The following is an 18,513-nucleotide window of genomic DNA, read 5'->3' as shown; positions in this document are numbered from 1 at the left end:
ACAAAATATAAATACATATGAATATGATGCTCAATCTTCAATTTTTCAATATTGAATTACACAAAATTTAGAAATATAATCTTTACATTCAACTCAAACATATCAACACTATCAAAGAATACAAGCAAAATAATTTGTATAATTTCGTATATTTCTTATTCAAGTATAAAATATACAAGTATATTTTTTCTAGATGACATAATATTGTCATGCAATTGTAAAAATAATTTACAATTATTTTCTTATATCATAGAAATATTTCTAGTTATTGTTTCAAAAATTTTTCAAAAAACTAAAATTCATAGACTAATAAAAATACGATAAATGTAAAATTCATGCAACGCAAGTGACAATCACTGTACGAAAAAAAAAATTTAACTTCGCACTGTACGAATAGTTTGCCAGCTCTCCGTACTGTGCGAAGTTTTTTTTTTTTGCTTTTTTTACTCCACACTTTGTGAGGACAGTGTCTACACAGATTGTGCGGACTGTCCGCACAGAATGCAATCTCTCCGCACTGTGCAGAGAGATTATTATTATTATTTTTTACTTCACAATGTATGGAGAGTTGGAACTCTCTGCACATGGTTTGCCATTTCTTCGCACTGTGCAGAAAGTTTATTTTTATATTTTTTAAAACTCATGTGCAAAGAGTTTTCTTTTCTTTTCTATTTTTTTTGTGCTCATAACAGTTTATATATACTAAATTTTTTTTTTAATGCTAGTGGTATGATGTGTGGAATAATATTTGTTTGACATAATTATTTTTTTAATGTTAGTGGGATGATATGTGAAAGAACATTTGTTTGACATAAATGAAATGAAAAATAAAAAATGACATCATACATAGTAAAATTGGATTCATTTGCTATTGCATAAATAGTAGACCATCATTCCCCTTTCTATTAGATTAGAAGTTAGAAATACTTTTTCTTCTTTCTTCATTTTAATCACACATTCTTCAATAAAATAATATTACACGAAAATTAAAAATAATCTTTTTTTTTCAACCATACATTTTTCAAAAAATCATTATTCCAAAATATATCTTTGAAAAAATCTACTTGTACATAATTTTTGTATATAGGATTATCTACACTCCTCACATGGGGTGAGGCCCAATTGCGAGTGGTGCGACATCCCTATATACAAAAATTATATACATCTAGTCTTGCTCTACATTTTTTACAAAAAAATGGGGCTCAGGTAAGGACCAAGTTTGATCATTTGGTTTGATCTTTGATGAATTTTCCACCAGGCGATATTATTTGTATTGAAGCAATTTGGTTGTATCGAGTTTTATACTTATAGCATGAACTAGAAGTCGAATGCAATCTAAATCCAATAATTTACACGTTAATAAACAATTTTAGAATTTTGTATTGTTCTTTCTACCTCAAACCACGACTTCAACCTAATACTTTCTTGACTCGGACACATCCAATTTGGTCGTACAATCTCGAGATGCAAATGCAAGTAGATTACATGGTTTAATGCCCAATGATATCTATTATGTCAAAGCTAGAAATTTTATAATCAATTAAATGGTTAATGTTTTGTTTTATGGGTTGAGACTTACCAAGCTTGATCCGTGTGAAATTGGAACTTTGAGAGCATCACATCGATGCATGTTAATCGCTTGAGCATAAATACAAAAATATATTTTGAATTAATGAAACTAAAAAGAACAATGTTATGTAATTCCACTAAGGTGTAATTCCACTAAGGTTACAACTCGCATTCTAGGCGGTGCTAAATGATAGATTGAATGAAATATTTAATTTCATCTATTATTTAATGCTACATTAACGTCACCTAAATTAGGGTCGTAATCTCAATGAGGCTAAATAGTATTACTCACCCAAAAAATACCACGATAGTTTCTTTAGGGGTTGTTTGACAAAACATTTGATATAAAATTTAGCAAATAAATTTTAATAAAAATTGCAAATTCCCCAAAATATAATAATTTAAAATTCAAGTTTAATCAATTAAAAATTTGATTTTATAAAATAAGTAATAAAATTTGAAATTTCGAATAGACTACATTCATCATTCATCATTCATCATCACTGCATCCTATCATTGTAATGCATCCTATCATTGTAAAGCACCTACTTTTAAAAAATAGGAAATTACTTGAAATGTCCACTTTCACATGTTAATTTGTAAAAATATTCACTTTCACAAATCCTTGCAAAAATGTCCATTTTGAAATATTTTGGACCAAAATCCCCTTGTAAACAATTTATGATTCCACACAAAGACAATAAATAGACATTTTTTTCAAAAATTTTATTGGTCAATAAATTTTTAACACGTAACCTATCATATTTATTTCAAAAATACACATGTCAAATAACAATTAATGTTATTTTTCTCATTAACATAGAAGCCTCGAGAATTACATTTCAAGTGTAGAGAAATGTCATGTTCAGAATGACATGTCATTCTAGATATTTAAAATGTCGAGAACAACGTTTAAAATGTTGGGAACATTTAGGGCATGTTTGAGTCACATTATTTCAAAAAAATGTATTCTTAAACGGTGATTTGACATCATTTCAAACACATATTCTTCAATAAAATAATATTACACGCAAATGAAAAACTTTTCCTTATTTTGAATCATACATTTTTCATCAATATACTATTCAAGAATACATTATTATCAAAATAATGTGGCTCAAACAGCCCCTTAATATTTTAATTTGACATATGTACTTTTAAAATGTAAACGAGATTCAAATATCGAGAATGATATTTGAAATATCGATAATATCATTTTAATATAACTTCTCATGGAAACTACCTCTCGAAATCCGCAACAAATTGAAAAAATAAATAAATTGTTTCTCTTTTTTTTCATTAAGGGTATAATAGACAATTGAGTGCTAAATTAAAAAAGTGGACATTTTTCAATTGATACCCACGGAATTAAATATTTTTTAAACAACCGTGTTAGACGACACCCGCGTGGTTGACACACATACACACAGGGGGGAAATATTTTTGAAAAATGTTAGAGGTACATTGAAGCATTACCGAATATTTTTTAATTCAAGGAGGGACCCATACCTCTGCTGTGAGGGAGTGGTCATCCGTGGTGTCAACGTCGCGGGAGATTTTTCTATTTGGCCTGTTACTATTCCTTTTTATGGAAATGTCTATATTACCCTTAATGAAATGATTCTTTCTTTATTGCAATATATATCCTAATCTTTTAGATATTCTATCCTCTGTTTACTCTATTTTGAATTTTTGAATATAAAATCATTCTAATGATCTAACAAATAAGAATAATTTGCAACATTTATCTCATATTTCCTAGTTAAAGTACTATATTCTTCAAGTGGTAAATTTGTATTTTTTAATTGAGATATAATATTCTTTATTTCTTCTAACATTCTTTCTAATAAATTATCTAATCTTTCAATTGTATATCCTGACATTTTATCAAAATAATCATCATGCAATTATCCCTGCGATTCTTTTAAGACCTTTAAAAGATTCATTCTAATTTTAGCAAAAGATTAATAGTTTTACCTTAGGTTTGATCTAGACTTGTATTCTTAGAATCGAGTTACCTTCGAGTCCTGAATTTGTAAACTGCTCCTTCAATGACCTCCTGCCTTCACGGAATTGTTACTATTTCAGCTATTGCTCTCATTGTATCAACTTCTAAAGAATAAAACTATAAAATTTTGTTAAGGAAAACTCTCTTTTTGCTAAAATAAGAAGGAAACTTTCTATTTGATCTTTCAAAAATGTATGGGAAAAAGATTTAGAAACTCATGCTGATATTAAAATATTGAAATTTTATTTCTATCCAGATTGATACAAAACTTCTATTTAGTATGAATGGATTTCCAGAAAAACTGGTTTTTCAATTGAGAATATGCTATTGTTTTACAACTCGAGAATTCAAGATAAGATGAGATGATATTCTCCTATGGCAATGTCTCTATTTATACAAGTTTATGAAACTCTATTACATTATTGAATACATCAACAAGGTACACTTGCCTTTCTATTTTCTTCCCTTTGAGCCTACATCTTCACATGTTGGTTCAACTTTTCTATCAAAAGAGCATGTTTTTTCTGTTATTGCTCTTTATCTTCAATGTCTTCACATGTAGTATTATTGCTCTTCATACACCTTTGTCAAAAGGTACTTTGTCCTCTTCTTACATTTTTTCACATGCAGTTGGGGCACTCTCTTAACTGGCAGGATTCTTTTATAGTGGTAAGACATCCTGAAAATTAATGTATATTAAATCTTGTAATATAGTCTTTTAAAATTTCTGATTTTGCATATCCTCCATTGGATACCAGCATCCAATTCTCATATTGACATAGGCACGAGAATTTTTTATCAAATAAGTTTTTGACAATGTTGTAGATGGCTTTAATTCCAAGTGCTCTTCTATGTCTGATCCATGATTTTGTTACCGTTGGGACTTTTTTATTATTCTCTGTAACATCAATTTGGAAATTGGCTGCAACATATCCAATTGAGATTATGTGTTCAATTGGATAGTAAACGACTCATGATATTTTAAACTGATTGAATAAAATTTTAAAAATATCTTTCTTCTCTTGGCAAATCTGGAAACCTCCTTAATGAGTACATCATCAAACTTTGAAATTTCAATAAAATCTTTTTCTCGATAAATCAAATCCATGAATCCATAGTCTGTCATGATTTTTATGAATGAAATGTCACCTCCTTCCATGGCTGTTATTCTGGGATAATTATTTTATTTCCCAAAAAAATGAAATATGTATAACTTATTTTTATTTTATAAGCAATTTTGACTATTTCGACATATTTTTATTCGTTTGGATATAAAGGGATTTTATCTTCTTGGTCTATGATGCTTATTGTTTTGGTATCTCTTTTAACTCCATGTGTCATAACTTTCTTGGTTGATGACACAGAAATGAAATCTCCTTTATTATCAGTTGGTATGTTTGTAGAATCCCGAATTTTTAACTTAAATTCGCATATATTTTTATTTGCCATTTAATAGGAGTGCAATGTTTGGTTAAGTTCTTATGCAAGTTAATTGATTATCTTTATAGTTATCGTATTAGTTGAGGGACCAAATTGAAAAAAAAAATATCAAATTATTTTATACTTTATTAAATGGGCCAAATAGTTAACTATTGAAGGAGTTAGAATTACTCTACCAATATTGGGTTCATTTTGAAACTCATAATAAATGGCAAATTATGGACTCAAGAAAAATTTAATTTGGTCAAGTTAAACCCGAGTTTTAGCCGTCTAAAGAATATTATGGTTATAAGAGTTTTAAAAGATTAGATTTTTCGCCAGTTGACTGCCACCACTAGTTTAGCTAAATAAATTAGAATTTTAAGTTTTGGTTAAACAAAGTCTTTATGTTAAGTATTAATAATTATACATTTTTAATTAAGAGGTAATCAATTAAAACGTAATTCCTGCTTACAAATTTAGTTAAATGCAAATCAAAAGAATTTGAATTATTTGATGTTAGACTTTAGTACATGAGTAACCCATGCATTTCATTACAACTTTCACGTGTCCATATAATTAGTAATCATTGTGTCCCCTAATTGGAACAAATTTTGGGAAGATTGGACTGAAATTCTAATTTAATTAATAAGCATACATTTTATAATTTTCGGCCATTAGAAGATTGACAATTTAAGATGTTTGTATTAGAGTAAATTATGCAAATAGGAGGCAGATTTGTTTTCCCCGTCCACGTGTAAAAGTCATGCAGTGTAATGCCTATCATTTCCTTGTTGTAATTGTAATTGATATAGAAATTGGCAGAAAACCAATAATTAATCATACTATATCAATCGGGAATTATGAATCAATTTTTCAGAAGATTGCATGAAATACGAATTTAAATATGGCTGAAATTCCACTTCCCCCACGTGATTACCCGATTTCAACAGTATAAATAGAGCACTAAAACCACATTCTACTACACGTCCATTACCTCTCCCTCTTAAAAATATTCCTCTATATTATTTAGATTTTTTAAGGCTTTGGAATTGCAATCACATTTCTGCAATTTTATTCTCCACTTTCATCTTCAAAAGGTGAGATACTCAGTGCTATTAGTGATTTTTCCACATCTTTTCAAATACGTTATTATGAATTTAATTACTTCAATTCAGGCTCTTTCGGGAGAAATCATGATACATTTCAAGGCACAATTTAGCCTTCACGTTATTTTCAAGGCACAATTTAGCGTTCACTTTATTTTGCAGCGCTTGCTAGAATTATCATTTGTCATGGTGTGATAATTCTCATGTTATGTTGGTAAGATAATTTATTTGTAATTTCATGTTTGACTTGAATGTTGAGTAGCAAGTATCTCATTGAGTATAATTCGTTATACTCATCCCCTTATTTACAATTTTCAGGTAATAATTAGTATGCTGGACGGTGGTGGATGAATTTGCTATTGGACCAAAGGATTCTCGTCATGAAGTATTTTAATTTTCAAAAACACTAGAACTAATAGTGGGTTATTCATTTTTGACCCAATTGTGAGTGCATATAAATTTTCAATTAGTTTTAACTGTTCTAATAATTTTTGGATGAATGATATGTTTTCAAACGTTCCACATATTTAAATTTATCTTTTGATTAAATGTTATTCAATCTTTTACAGAATTTCTCGTTATATTAAAACTGTTTATTTCAAGATATATTCATGTTTCGTAACGTTTCGGGTTATTAGACTTCGGGGCGTTACAATGTTGTCACGTCTGGGCCCACTGTTACTTCCAGCTGTCCCTGTTTGGTATTGATTTGAAAAACTCATTTCTGAGCTCTTTGGTATATATGTTTCAAACAGTATATTTTTCAGTTTTGCTGCAATAGCATCAACTTGATTTTTGAGTTTAATGACATATTTATGATGTTCAGTGATGATATTCAACAATATTTTTATATTTGAGTTGAACATCTCTGAGATCTGGATTACTCCAAAGCTTATATTTTTATATTCTTCTTTAAGAAAATTTGTTCTTTCTTGTATATGTAGAATAGATTGATATAACTCCATAACGTTGGTTTTATCCATCAGTAAATTCTATGTTTCTGTTGAGAAAATCTGCAAGAAAAATATTCACTCCTATAATATGGATTATATCAAAATTATAAAATACTAAAAAAACTTGCCATCTATGAAGCCTTCTGTATTATGGATCTGAGGGTAACTTATTCCTGACTAATCCTGGAATTTGAGAATTATCAGTTTCAACAATAAATTTCTTAGATAATAAAAATAATGAGAACTTTTTTATTTCTCTAATAATCGCTAGTAATTCTTTTTCATGAGTAGTATAATTTATTTCTGTTTGGTTAAAGGTTCCACTTGAATATCTACAAATTTCATTTAGATCTGATTTAATATTGCTGCCCAATATTTATCTGAGGCATCAGTATTAACAATCAAATTATCTTTTTCATCTGGTAACCTTAATTTTGATAAATTTTTACATTCTTCTTTTAATGATTTAACTATTTCTGTATGTTCTTCATTCCATCCCTTAGTATTTGTTTTTCTAAGTAAAACTTGGATTTTATGTCTTTTCTTAGAAAAATTTTCAATAAATCATTCAGCATAATTTAAACATCCTAAAATTTTTTGAATTTGTTCTTTGAATTCTAATTTATCTGGAAAATTTTCTATCTTTTTTGATATATGAGTATGTAATTTTATCCCTCTTTTATCTATTGATAATCCAAGAAAGTCTATCTCTTATTTTTCTATTATAAATTTCTTTTTAGATAGTACAATTCTTTTTTTTTTTTAACATTCATTAATAAATTGGAATAAATGATTTCCATGCTCTTCTTTACTATTAGAACATATTAATATATCATCAATATAAAGTATAAGAAATTTATTAAACTTTTTAAATATATTATCCATCTTTCTTTGATATATTTGTGGTTCGTTTTTTAAGCCAAATGACATAACTGACCATTCATATTTTTCTTGAGGTGTGCTAAATGCAGTATGTTGTATACTATCTTCTTCCATTTTTACTTACCAGAATCCTGATTTACAATCAAATTTAGAATAATATTGTTTTCCTCTTACAAGATTTATTAGTACTTCTTTATTTGGTAGAAAGTAACTATCAAATTTAGTATATTTATTTAATTCTTTATAATTTATAACCATTCTAGTTTTTCCTCTAACTTGTTTAGAGTGTTTCATAACCATAAGGATTGGACTACTATGAGGTCCATTACTCGGTCTAATAAGTTTTTGTTCTAATAATTCTTTTATCTGTTTTTTAAATTCTTGTATATCTTCTATTGTATACGTCATTGGTCTTACTCTTATTATAATGTTTTTTTGTTAATTCTATTTTAGTTTTTGGGTGATGTGATTTCCAAAATAATAATGAATTTTTTTCATAAACCTTTTCTAATTGTTCAATAATTTTTTCTATATTTATTTCTATTCCTGTCTTTAGAACCTTCTTATATAATTTTTTTTTATTTCATTATTAAGAATTGATTTTTTCTCTCATTTATCACCACGCTGGATTGGCTGAACTCTATAAGGTTTAAATTCTCTAAAAAATTTTAATAAGTGTCCACAAAGTGTTTGTAACATTATTATATAATTATTTTGTTTATAATATTGAAATTGTTGTAAGAAATCATTTCCTAATAATATATCATATTCTAATTTATCATATTTATAAATTTTATTTATTGTTACTTGTTCACTTCCAAGAATTATATTAATTTTATCAGCACTATTTATTATTTGAGTACTTTCTCCTGTAACACTAGTTATTTTTATATTACTATTATTATTCCATGATTTTATTAAAAAACTTTTAAATATTATTATATCACTTCCTGTATCTATCAAAGCACAAGTTGTAATATTTGTTTCTACAATAGTAATTTATATATACACTGCTAATGGAAAACTTATCTGATTATTCATCTAATATTTTTTACATAATGTAGTTTGTCCATTATGAACAATATATAATCATTCTCTTTTTATACTATAATCTTCTAATCTATTTAAAAAACTCATTTCTAAAAGTATATGAGGGTTTATATCCATACTCCTATCTATGTAAGATTTATTCCTCCTATTTTTATTGGTACTTTAACTTCCAAATCTGTTATATGTACTTGTCCATCAAAATTTACATATTTATATGGCTCAGTTTTATGAGTTATTAGTCCTTTGTTTCTAATCAAAACTATATGACATTTACTAGCTTCTGTATCTATTAATATATTTGGTCAATTTATATTTTCTCATCCATTATAATATTCTTCTTCTATTTTCATGTTTCCAGCATTCCTATATAATTTTATTTCTTTTATTTTGTTGGTTTCTTCTAACTGGTTGTTATTATGTATTTTAAGACTTTTTGATCTTTTGATTAATTTTTCATCCTTAAATGTTATGTTATTAGAACATTCTCCTTCATTTAATTTTGTTATTTTAGGTTTATTTTTTGCTATGCTAAATTCATATTCTTCTGGAATTAAACTTATTTGTTTATTTGGTTCTATTATTTTACTAATATCTTTACATTATTTATGAACTTCAATATATGGTTTATTGGAATAAATATTCCCATGATTAGAATTAGTAAATGTGTATAAAGCTCTATATTCTATAGTCATAATTTGATCACCTGATTGCATAATATCATCTCTATGTAGCTTGAGATGTAATCCTAAAATTTCATTAAAGTTTCTATCTTTTAATGATATACAATATTTTGGATAACATGTAAACATAATTTTTTGATATGCTAAATTTCCTTCTATTGTTCCTAAATAACTATCTTTTAAATTTATTATTCTTCCATATATAAGGTTATAATTAAGGCTGAATTTATCCCTTCTCTAAATAGTGATTTAAACATTATTTGTATTCCTGCTAAATAAACATATTGAATTTTTTTACTTTGTTTTTTACTAATCTTTGTTAATAGTTCATCAACTGTATTTCTTGTTAAAAGATTTAATTTATGTTGCCCATAAGTTGTTCTTACATCTATGATTTTTTCTATTTTGTGATATTCGTTTATTGCTATTTTTTTTCTTTTCCAAATTCTGTCAAAGACTTCCCATTTTCCTATTTTTAAGTCTAATGATAATTTTTGAAGTTTTCTAAGCTTATTATTGTCAAAAGTGACTTTTAATCCATACCTTTATATTCCTTCATATTCTTGTATATTTATATTATTACTTTCTATTTCTTTATTCAGATCCTGATCCATCTTTTTCTGTTTCACTTATATATACTTATTGATCATAATATTCTTCAATATCTGATATTTCACTTAATTCATCCTTTATTTCTAAATATTATTTTTGTAGTATTCTGACTTTCTTTTTATCACAATCAGGACTTATATGACCTATCTCTTCACAATTCCAACATTTACATTGACTTTTATTTTTTTTGTTGATTATATGTGTTGTTTTTCCTTTTATAATACCTTCTTTTAGGTTTTATATATTTTTTATTAAAATTTCTAAATTTTTTAAACTTTTTATTTTTATATTTTCTTTTATTAACCCTTTTTTCAGAATTACATCCCATTGCACAGGGGTTTCCATATCTTCACAACATATTTTAATTAATTTTCCTGATTTTTTCATTAATTGTCTTTGTTGACATATATATGCAAGTCTTTCAAATAAAATTTTTATTTTTAAACCTAAAATTCTAGGTATTCCAGTGTTATCTCTAACATATTTTTCAAATTCTATTTTAAAATATATTCCCCATGAACCTGGTAACTTATTATAATACATATTTTGGTATACTTCTTGATTTTCATTACTATAAAATTGAACATAGTAATAATTTTTAAATTTACAAGTATATTCTTTAATTTTATACATATCACATATTGTTAAGTTTATTAATTTTATTCTAACATTATCTTTTTCTCTTATCGATTCTTCTTCAGCATTTCTTATCCAATTTTCTCCTAAAAATTTATCAGAAATATATTCCACTAATTTTTCTATACCTTGTCTATCTGGTTTGATTATTTCTGTTTGTACATTTGTTTTTAATAATGTTTTTATATCATTACTTATTCCATCCCACCAATTCCTAACATCTGCTTCAAATGATGCTATTAAGAAATCTATTCTTCTTTCAGCACTCTCCCAAGTGTCATCTTTATTATATAAAAATAATAATATAATTGAGTTTGCCTAAGTTAATAAAGATTTTTTAGCATCTATTTTACAATTTAAATCTAGTTTTGTTCCTCCACGATTAATTGGTTTATCATAATTATCATTTAATTCAAACATATCTTTATATTTATTTCCTTTAGGTGGTTGTCTATCTCTTACTTTATTATAGAATTGTCTATATGGTTTATTATATATGGGTACATAACTTTCATTTGTATCATGTAATTCTTGTTTAGAGGTTCCTACTGGATTAGGTCCCCCTTCAGTATTCATTAAAATTTGGTATTCACTTATATCCGTTAAACTTAATTGATAAAAATTTTCTATTAATAAATCTAACTCTTCATTCATTTTTATCTTCTTTTTCTTCTATTTTTAATTTTCCTAATGATTTTTCTCTAAATTCTTCTTCTTCTTCTTCTAATATCTTTAGTAATATTTTTTTCTAAATTCATCATACATGCTTCCTGTTTCTACTATTATGTTTTCTTTTTCTATATGTTTCTTTCCTATCTGAGTCATTTATTTTTCTATAAGTTTTTTTATCTATTTTCTTATCTTTATTCTTATTATTTTCTTTTAATTCTTTAATTTCAATTTTTAATATATTTATATCATTTCTTGTTTCTTTTACTTCATTTCTCAAATCTTGTATATCAATTATTAACTTTTTATTAATGATTTTAATTTTTTCATGTATTCACTTATTGATATCTTAATTTTTTCTTATTTCTAACTTATAAGTTAATTTACATTTTTTATCTTCCTTTTTATCTATTATTTTCCTAAATCTTCTTTCAGCTGTTTCTGGATCTACTAATTTTTCTTTTACTATAGTAAAATATTTGCTCTCAAGTTTTAGTCTTTCACATTTTAATTTTGTTAATTGTCTATTTTTTGATATTCTCATTCCTTCTGATATTAACATTATATTTTTTATTTCTTCTTGTATTTTATCCATTTTAAAAGTAATTTATTCAATTTTTGATGTGTATTATCAATTGTACTCATATTTTTCTTTATAATATAAATTATTTTCTTCATTTTCATATATACTAATAATTTTCTCATATGTATATATATCCTTTATTGTTTCTATTATTAATTTTTCTAATATTTGTTCTTTTATTTCTTTAGAAAGTTCTTTAATTATTGTCAAACTCATTATTTTTAATTTATTATGAATATGTTTTAAAAATATATAACTACTTTTTTCTTCTCCTAATCACCAATAATTATTTATTTTCTTTATTTTAATTTTCATGATCTCTATGGCTCTCATACCAATAAATGGGGTTGTTACTTAGAGCGAACATAAATCAAATAAAAATATTAATCAAACAAATAAAATAAAATTTTCAAGTTTCAACCAATGTCTAAGTTTTTAAGGACTAAAATAGAGATTTTTTATATTATGGTACCTTATTATATAATATTCAAATGGAGGGTATTTTTGGTATGAAATTTGTCTAAGGGCCATTTTGGAAAACTAACCCTTTTGAAAAGGTCAATTTCATGTATTTTCCCAAACGCAACGGATCGTTTAGCATTTTTATTTTTTAAAATACCATGTTTAAAAATAAATGAAGAGACAGATAGACAACAGACGGAAAAAAAACGGAAATGACGATGATAGATCCTCTGACACCACGCCCCTGCCTTGGACTCCTCTTCCACTATCTATAAAAACGCTGTCTATGCCACGCTACAATGAACATTGAAAATCAACGACCACCACAATCGCCGCCTGTCTCCTCCACCGCCGCCGTACAAACAACACCATCCATCCCTGGTGGGGATGCTCCTGTTGAACCACCACAACCACCAGCGGAGAAATCACAACTACCGGAGGCGCTGCCGCCATCTCAACCACCACCAGTGCCGACTGTCATGATTCCATCTAGAAATCCCAATGCCCTCTACAGCGGTGGTGGTATAAGGTACATTCGTTCCTTCTCTCTCTCACAATTTTTTTAGTTAATTAATTTGTAGAAAGCACTCCGATTTTACTGTACTTTGAATGTTTTAGGTGAGAATCCTAATATCAGGAAAATTAGAAAAATAAAATAAAATAAAATTAATAAGATTATCAATTAGACTGAGGAATCACTCATGGGTAATTTGGTAGGTTAGATTAGACGGGATGGGACATTATTAATGTTTGACGTAAATTTTTCTAGAATAGATTTAGTGAAAAGTCATTTTTCAAAAATGCGTGGTAAAGAAAGTAGGAAAAGTTATAGATTCATGTGCAAACTTATTTTACTCAAAGAGGAATGATGCGTTATTAAAAATGAGTTTTAAAGATCCTATGCCAAACAGGGGCTAAGAATGTAAAGTAAAAATTTACTAAAAACCTGATTTTTAGCACAACCAAACTGGGGCTAAGACTGAACGAAACAGGTTTTAAAATGAAATAACATTTTATACTGTTATTATTCCGAAGTAAAAATGGATTCAATATCGAACATTGTCAGTAGCAAGTGATTGCATCTATTTATTATTATTATTATTATTAATTTTTTTTTTTGGGTTGTTCTACACCAGTACTTGCAGATAGTGGAATTTTAATAAAACTAATCCATTACCATATTGTTTTTGTTTTTATGAATTTATCAATTACAGCTTTCTCACTGGAAATAGCAATGTAAGGTTCACTTACGGATATTGCAGTTTCAAGGGCAAACGTGCATCCATGGAGGATTTTTACGAGACAAGGATATCGGAAGTTAATGGTCAAATGGTTGCTTTTTTTGGAGTTTTTGATGGTATGTCTCACATTTCAATCATATCTTCATTCTCGTACAGTTTTTATATCGTAATGAACTGAAAAGTTATTGTNGTTTTTGATGGTATGTCTCACATTTCAATCATATCTTCATTCTCGTACAGTTTTTATATCGTAATGAACTGAAAAGTTATTGTGGTTGTGGACTCGTGTATATTATACTTGATATCAGGACATGGTGGGTCGAGAACTGCAGAGTACCTTAAAAACAACCTTTTCAAAAATCTTAGTAGTCACCCCGACTTCATTAGAGACACACAGTCAGCAATAGGTATGAACTTGTGAAAACCCATGTCTTGTTATATTCTTTGCCTTGTCCATTTTCATCTCTTTCATAATATATAACGGGAATTTCTTCATTGCAGTCGAAGTTTTTAGACAGACTGATGCTGATTACCTTAATGAAGAAAAAGGCCAGAAGAAAGATGCAGGTTCAACTGCATCAACTGCTGTTGTCGTAGGCAATAAACTTCTAGTTGCAAATGTTGGAGATTCAAGAGTTGTAGCTTCTATAGCTGGTTCAGGTCAGTCTGTTGCTTCTTAACTATCACGAATTGCAATATTTCCATCCGAAATGGCTTAGCTTTGTGCGCCTTGGAGTGTGGCTTTTTCTATATGGAAAGGAAGAGTTTTTGTATTATTCAAGAACCATCAAAACAACAATCTTCTTCATGGTAGTACTCGATTTAGTGAATTCAACAACAAAGTTCTTAAAATGTCAAACATATCAATTAACTAGTGTTGGAAAGAGTGGGTTCTTGGGTTTAAACTCAACGACGACTGGCACAAGCATCTGGGTGAAATAATAATTTTCTTTCATAACTTCAACATGAATAACTTATCCTACTAATTTTCATAATATGTACATGTAAGTTGTTTTCTCTCTATCTTTTGCATACACATTATAATTAAATATGATACTTATCCTACTATTTTTCATTGTCTTTCTGGTTATTCTTGCTGCCTCATTAGCCATTCCTTTATCCATTGATCACAAGCCTGATAGATCTGATGAACGAGAAAGAATAGAACAAGCTGGGGGCTTCATTCTTTGGGCTGGTAACTGCTATCTTTCTTCAGTTTAATTTACTTTTCTAATTCGTGAATTTCTCTATTATATCTTTAGTGTATAATTGAAAGTTATCTGTTTTGAAGTAGTTGCCCCATCCCCATGAATTGGAATTCGAATCTGTTTGCATGAATTGGGTGAAGCAGCAAATATCTATGTTCATCTTTTATGGTCTTTGATTCGAGATCTGACATCAGCTCCATTGACCATCTCTAGTGACTGTATTTTATTATAATCTTACTTATATTGACGACCTATGATGCACCAATATGAACACGTGTATCCTACACGATACGTGTCGGATATGTCGATTCATGATTTTTCAACAACGTACCGATACGACACATCTTCAACACTTTCATTAAATTCTTTAAAATTCTTCATTTATATAGTTTAAATTTAGTTTTATACTTATTATTGATTTTTCTTGTTAAAATCTTTTAAATATGAGTATTTATTTGTTATTTATTAATAACTGAGTTAAAAATATATTATAGTTATAGAAAGAAAGAAAAATGACTACTGTAGAGTGTCAGACGCGGACACGCTACCCTACCCTAGTTAGAGTGTTCGTGCTGTAGAGTTGACGACAAAGCACAAAGCTTTCACAAGTCCTTTTCATTTCTTTTTTGGAAGAAAGTATAATTTCATTGACGTTTTATCTAGTGATAATGCGATACCATTTCTCCGATGTCATAAACCATATTGTTTCATGGGATTGTTAATGGGAATGGATTTATGTAATGTCCTTAATGTGGTGTATATATGAGTTCATGTCGTTCAGTAGAGTTCTTAGTTGCACTTGACTTCATCAGGGACATGGCGGGTTGGTGGTATTCTTGCCGTTTCTCGTGCATTTGGAAATAAATTTCTCAAACCATATGTTGTGGCCGAGCCCGAAATTAAGGTAATCTTTGGTTTCCCTTGTTTCTGGATTAAATCTGTTTGCTGTCGTGTTTGAAGAAGTAAAATCTAATAAATGATAGTATANTCGTACAAGATATAAAAGACGCCGAAGTAGCATCAAGAAGACTTGTAGAAGAAGCCTATATGAGAGGGAGTTCAGACAATATTACTTGTATAGTTGTTCAATTTGAGAAATTATGATAGCACTCAACAAAATCACTTCATGTGGTTGATGGATACCCTTGAAGATTTGTATGTTGACCATTGACACAATCATCGTCAGATAGTTTTTCTTTGGTGGCACATTGCAAAGTACTATGTGATCGAAAAAGTTTATCATCAAACATTATCAGATGGTCTGCAAAACGTAAACGATATGTTCTTCGCTTGTCATTGTCGACGAGATTGGATCACCAGAAAAACCTTCTTCAGAGAGTTGCAGCCATCAAGAAATACAATTTTCTTTGGCATTTGGGAGATTATAGTAATAGGCTAATTTCAATGTAATTGATTTTGAAATATCAGACTTAATCCGTTGTTTAGTTCGACCTGTTTTATGCACATTTATACAAGAAACAGTGTCTTTGCCAAGCTGGCCAGACGCCTGCCGGTAGTATGTCACACCACCTCAGATCAGAGGGAGAAGCGAGACTTCATATGTAATAACATAAGAAATGAACACAACAATTTTGCTACATTAGATAAAAATACATTGCCCAAGACAAACTCTTTTTTGATCAAACAACATAGAAAGGCAAGAAAAATAAATAAATTCAACAACAGGTGCTCGTGGCATCGGATTCTGGAGGTTTCTGTTTGAAGATGTTCTTCTTAACACCAGCTGAGCCTTCGGCCAAAAGACTCGGTGTGTCCAAAATCTGCCAATAGAAGTTTAACGATGAATGCAAAAAATAAGATGCCAGCATTAAGGAGCCAAGTGTATACAAACAAGTCTGAATAAAGATAAAATAACTAGATTGATGTAGCATAGATGTCACGGGCATAAATTTGATGTCAATTATATCCCCACATTGAAAGTAATGTAGGCAACGTACGCTTAAAAATGGAGCCTAACAGGTTGTACGCTTAAAAACGAAGCCTAACAGGTTGTCAGCAAAGAAACGTAACATTTTATATGCGATGGAGATTCACATGCACACATAGAAGACTTCCATTTTATCTATGGCGTTCATTTGATACGAGTTTTCTGCAAAAGAATAATCTGCTCCAAGTCATATTACATGGACTGATGCTCTACCCTGACCTGTCTGTTGTAGCAATAGAAATGGCGGAATTAAAACCTGCATGACCAAAAATGGAACAGCGAGCAGAAGGTAGAGACTCGGTAGCATATTTGTCTTTCCAATTGAAATCCAACTAGTTTAACAGTTGAATTGATTGAAACTGTTTACTGGGGACTTTAGTGCTACAACTATGGAAGGTTGGGGACTTAAATCTCAAAACGTAAAAGTTGGGGATCCAAATACTACATCTCCCATAAGTTGCAGACCTGCATAGCAATTTTGTCTTTTTCGCCACACGTTCATTCGACATTGTAGACATAGATTGAATTCTAGCTCAAGCTAAAAATAGTTAGATTATTTTTAGTCATCACAAATGAGGTTAAGACCCTAAAATCAGAAACTAAAAATGGTGGGAAAAACCTAAACTAAGCAATGCGAGCATATAAAACAACCCAAAATGTGCATGTAGTTGGATTCATTTTCATCCTATGCAAAAGATGGATGACAATTTCAAACAAAATACTACAATCACACTTGCCTTCAAAACAAGTTCCTCAAAACATTGCTCCACATTGACCCGAGTTTTGGCACTACACTCAATGAACAGGCATCCATACTCCCTTGCAAAGTCGATTCCCTCTTTTTTGCTGACGACCCTTTCATCTTCCTGCAAATATATTATCAAGAAGGTTATGGTAATATTCTATAATATTTCACAGATATACGAGAAAATGGAGCATAAGACCAAAACCATGAAATAAAAAGGAAGACATATGCTTAAATTGTCTTCCCAGAAAATGAAAAAGAGATACCTTATCAACTTTGTTGCCTACAAGCATCTTGATACAATCTTGATTTGTTGAGTAGAGGTCAATTTCTTTAGCCCATATATCAGACAGATTTGTAAATGTTTCTCGTCGAGTCACATCATAAGCTGTTCCGTGGTAAATGGTTAAATATACATGAAAAGGTTTTACTATATCCGTGGAGATAAAAAATTGCACATAAAAGGAACTAACAGAAATCTCTTAAAAAGTAAAATAATTACCATCCGTAATCTATAGTGTATTTATGTGTGTCAAATATATCTCATCACCTGTTGGTATTTGCTTAAAAACCTCAGTAAAAATGAAAGGAAAAAAGTGTTTACGAACAATTTAAATTATAAAAAGGTAGAAATAAGTAGTGGAAAGTGGGTAGTACTAGTGGATCGAATGTGTGAATAAAAGTGGTTTGAGTGTTTATAAACCGTTTACAAACATGAGCCTTTTTTCTTTTTTTTTTT

At 28.8% G+C, this 18,513-nt stretch overlaps 2 protein-coding genes across 2 annotated transcripts in view; one reads left to right on the top strand and one right to left on the bottom strand.

The window, feature by feature from the left end:
* Positions 1-12,804: 12,804 nt before the first annotated feature.
* Positions 12,805-16,529, top strand: LOC111388597 (probable protein phosphatase 2C 11). Its single transcript, XM_023013353.1, has 7 exons — positions 12,805-13,161; positions 13,847-13,989; positions 14,182-14,280; positions 14,375-14,533; positions 14,982-15,068; positions 15,894-16,012; positions 16,048-16,529. Exons 1-7 carry the CDS (start codon positions 12,932-12,934, stop codon positions 16,183-16,185), a joined length of 975 nt encoding a protein of 324 aa, XP_022869121.1. The 5' UTR covers positions 12,805-12,931; the 3' UTR covers positions 16,186-16,529.
* A 130-nt stretch (positions 16,530-16,659) lies between these two features.
* LOC111388599 (ras-related protein RABC1-like) overlaps positions 16,660-18,513 on the bottom strand; it is a 9,272-nt gene continuing 7,418 nt past the window's right edge. The window contains exons 2-4 of the mRNA XM_023013354.1: positions 18,041-18,255; positions 17,767-17,895; positions 16,660-16,862 (exon numbers count right to left, since the gene is read on the bottom strand). Of these exons, the coding sequence (XP_022869122.1) occupies positions 16,758-16,862; positions 17,767-17,895; positions 18,041-18,255 (449 nt within the window). The 3' untranslated portion in view covers positions 16,660-16,757. The remainder of the gene's footprint in view (positions 16,863-17,766; positions 17,896-18,040; positions 18,256-18,513) is intronic.

This window comes from Olea europaea, unplaced genomic scaffold, assembly GCF_002742605.1.
Source record: "Olea europaea var. sylvestris unplaced genomic scaffold, O_europaea_v1 scaffold5081, whole genome shotgun sequence".
NCBI lineage: Eukaryota > Viridiplantae > Streptophyta > Magnoliopsida > Lamiales > Oleaceae > Olea > Olea europaea.
Note: the sequence above shows the minus strand (reverse complement) of the source record. Positions and strands in the feature narration are given on the sequence as shown.